The 3,663-nt window shown below is 53.0% G+C and overlaps 1 protein-coding gene across 2 annotated transcripts in view; it reads right to left on the bottom strand.

Moving 5' to 3' along the window:
• The window catches only part of EARS2 (glutamyl-tRNA synthetase 2, mitochondrial), a 6,495-nt gene that overhangs the window by 1,878 nt on the left and 954 nt on the right, over positions 1-3,663 (bottom strand). For both annotated transcript variants that reach the window (XM_017733968.1, XM_017733969.1), the window contains 4 exons: positions 3,636-3,661; positions 2,904-3,376; positions 1,974-2,082; positions 1,155-1,308 (listed from right to left, as the gene is read on the bottom strand). In XM_017733968.1, coding sequence (XP_017589457.1) covers positions 1,155-1,308; positions 1,974-2,082; positions 2,904-3,376; positions 3,636-3,661 — 762 coding nt within the window. The remainder of the gene's footprint in view (positions 1-1,154; positions 1,309-1,973; positions 2,083-2,903; positions 3,377-3,635; positions 3,662-3,663) is intronic.

A 3,663-nucleotide genomic window follows, 5' to 3' on the forward strand; every position in this document is an offset into this window, starting at 1 on the left:
AGAAAGCAAAGCTGGCAGGGCAGAGGGCTGTGCTGTGGAGGAAGCAATTCCATCCAGCCTGGGCTTCACAGCAGTGTTCACACCTTCACAGCAGTGCCCTCGTGCTGACAGCAAGGTAGCTCGGTTTTCCACCCCCAGAGCCCCCCGGAGTGAGTGGGGACACAGAGGCAGCTCAGAGAGCATTGGCTGTCCCTGAGGTGCTGAGCAACATGTGGCTGACTCGGAGCTAGCTGGGGAAGTGGCCACTTTTCAGCATGCAGTGGGAAACCACACGAGTCACCATCCTGTTGCCATGTGCAGCCTTCACACTGGGACAGCTGGGTCCCTTCCTGCCCGTACAGAGGGCTTTATCCTTCACAAGGAATCTCCCAGATACTCCAGCAGCATCCCCGGAGCAGACTGGGAACAGCTGGAGTCACCTTCCCCCTGCGAGCACTCAGCCCCTTCACCAAAACCCAGGCTCCTGACACAAACCCCACTGGTGTCTCCAGGAGCTTCATCCCTCTTGGCAGAGGCTGCTTGGACTTTGCTTCCAAGGCCCAGAGCAGCAGCAAAGCAGAAGCACCTTATGCTGTCCTGTCAGCAAAGGGGAGAGATGAGTGGGAGAGGCCAGGAGAGGCCTCTGCTGGCATGAGGGACCTGCACGCTGTCATGAGGGACATGGGGGCTGGAGCTTCCTTCCCAAGTCAGCTACTCCCTGGGCTACAGGACAAGGGCTCTTTGGAGGTTGTCAGCTCATCTAGACAAAGCCACAGCTGATCTTATCCAGTACTACCCCCCATTCAGTTCTGAGTGGGAAGCAGAAGGGTCTTTCAAAAACATCCTGCAATTCCATGATCACTTCCACGGCAGGGACACATCATCCCTCTGCTGAGGGAGTTCCGTGCTGGCTCGGCAAAGTAGGGATGAGTTTAAGACTGCAAAGACCACCAGGACATTCACCAGGCCCATTCCCACAGCTCAGCTGCCTGTATCAGGGGATTTTGGCAGCTGGCTGGCACACAGCCACCAGAGCTGGCCGTGACAGCTGTGTGCAGGTTGTGCCACAGCAGAGCTCCTATCACAGCCCAGGGCTCAGCTGAGTCTTCATCCAGGAATCTCCACAACACCTCAGCTCCCAGAATGGTAGCACAGTGCTCTGTCACTACTCATACTTTTCTCAGCAGGAGGACTCGCTCCACATATTCATCTTCCAGAACATCTGGATCCACTTGCTGATCCCCATAGACGAGCTCCACCAGCCCCTGCAGCTCCCTAACGAGCCTTTGGCGCAGCCCTTGGTTCTCAATGTGACGGGTGAGGTGAACCCTGTAACAGAGAAAAGACCTGCTTTTGGATTGCTTTGGGTTATGTTGGATCTTATCACCCCAACCACATTTCACAGAAAGCACAGAATATTCTGAGTTGGAAGAGACCCACAAGGATCATCAAGTCCAACTTTTAAGTGCATGGCACATGTGGGGACTGAACCCATGACCCTGGCTTTATTAGCACCATGCTCTGACCAACTGAGCTAAAACTCAGTTAGAAGTGCTAGAAAAGCAACACTAAACCACGGTCAGACACTCTACAAAGAAGCATTTAGCTCTGGTGCCCCACAGTGAACTGATGATGAGACCACTCTAAGCAGCACATTGTCCTAGCAGCACGAGTGTACTTGCAGAGGAACTTTTCAGAAGCATTAGCTCTTTTTAGATGTTATTTTCTTATGTTATAAAACTAAGATTTTAGATCCTCCCAGCTACATCCACCCTCTGCCTAGATTTCCAATGTTGCCAGCCGCAGTGCACAGGATAGGAGGCAGGAACGGTGTGAGAAGAAACTTATGCTTCTTCTTAGCACAGCCCAAAAGCTGCTGCACCAGAACCATGCTTGATCCAGCAAACAAAACCTCCAGGCAAAGCCAAGTGCTAGGAATAAATTCTCACTGATGTGGTACTTACTACATTTTAAAGCTACCACTAATATTTTACCTGTTGAATTCTGGGAGAGCTTCCAGGTCCAGAAGAGCAGAATGGGTTGTAATTCTGCCTACTTCAAACTGGGAGATCAGCTCCTCCAAAGTCCTCCCCATCTTCTTCTCTGCAACACAACCCAAACAGAATCAGAGGGGTGTGTGCTCCCACACAGAACAACCACCACTCTCCTCACCACAGGCCTCGGGCACGGGGCCAGGCCAGCAGCACACTGAGGAAACGTGACACAAGACAGCCACCTGTGCAGTACCAGTAGCAGCGGGGACATCCTCCAGCAGGCAGGAGGGAACTGTCAGCAGGCACACACGGGATGCTGCCCTCTCCCCAGGAGCCTGCTCTACTCTCAAGGCACCAGGAACTGGGACATTCCGCTTGGCTTCATCACCTTCCTCAGCGGAACACCTCCACCTCAGTCAGCCAGAGAGAAGTAACACTCAGCTAAGAGGCTTCGCTGCCCAAGGAAGATTTCATTCCCAAGCAGAGCTCTCAGAACACAAGTTAATTTGTGATCCCCACACAGCAAGAACCACAAAAGGAGACATTGACTCAATTCCTCATGGTCTGTCAGGTTAAAGGAGAAGTGGCACAGGTGTCAGACAACACTGCAATTATTAACCACAGAATGCAGTTTTCCCAAGAGTTCACAGTTGCTCAACCTTGAAGTGAGGGTTTTCCCAAGGGGGAACCCATTAAGCATCAGACTCAATTTTAATGGCTGAACAGCAGCAGAAAAATTTCCACCATTCCAGCTCCTTTCACAGGAGCTTTGCAGAAGCCCTGGTGGCACCCCAGTGACTGACTGGTTACCTTACACCCATTTCCTGACCCCTTCAAACACTGACAAAGTTCTCAGCTATTAAAATAAAACCAGCCCATGCCACAAAGTCAGCATGAAGTGACCTGGCAGGCAGGAGCTTGTGGTGTTACCTGTGAACCCTGAGCCGCAGTTGGTGACAATGTCCACCAGTGCCTCTGGCAGGAAGCCGTCCCGAGCAAAGTGCTCCAGGAAGATGTCCCCCTGCCTCTTGGACAGCTTCCCACCATCCTTGTTCAGCAGCAGTGGGAGGTGGCCAAACTGAGGGGGCTCCCAGCCAAAGGCTTTGTAGAGGAGCAGGTGCTTGGAAGTTGAAGTCAGCCACTCAGTCCCGCGCAGGACATGGGTGATGCCCATGTAGTGGTCATCTACCACATTTGCCAGGTGGTACGTGGGGAAGCCATCCCCCTTGAGAATCACGGGGTCACCTTCCACCTCAGCCACCTCATGCTTGTTCCAGCCATAGACCAGGTCCTGGAAGGGTTCCACCCCCTTCTCCAGCCGGAAGCGGATGACGCAGTCAAGGCCCTGTGACAGCTTCTGGGCCACTTCCGTGGGTGTCAGGTGCCGACACCGGTTGTCATATCTTTGGCAGATGAGAACAAAGGTTTCCACTCAACACAGGCCAACACCATCAGCCATTTTTACATTCCCAAAACTCTAAGCAGATGCCTGAATTTTAACTGTAACCCGCCCACTACACATCCAGTCAAACACCTCATCTCTGGAGGGTGACACATGGCTTCTCTCTCTACGGGCAGCGAGGCACAATCCCATTGCAAAGTGGCTTTTTGCAAGTGCGCAGCCCTGAGAGACCCGCGTGGGACAGGGACAGGGACTCATACCGTGGGGTCTGCTGGCAGAGCAGAGCCT

This window comes from Corvus brachyrhynchos, unplaced genomic scaffold, assembly GCF_000691975.1.
Source record: "Corvus brachyrhynchos isolate BGI_N302 unplaced genomic scaffold, ASM69197v1 scaffold5, whole genome shotgun sequence".
NCBI classification, from domain to species: Eukaryota; Metazoa; Chordata; class Aves; order Passeriformes; family Corvidae; genus Corvus; species Corvus brachyrhynchos.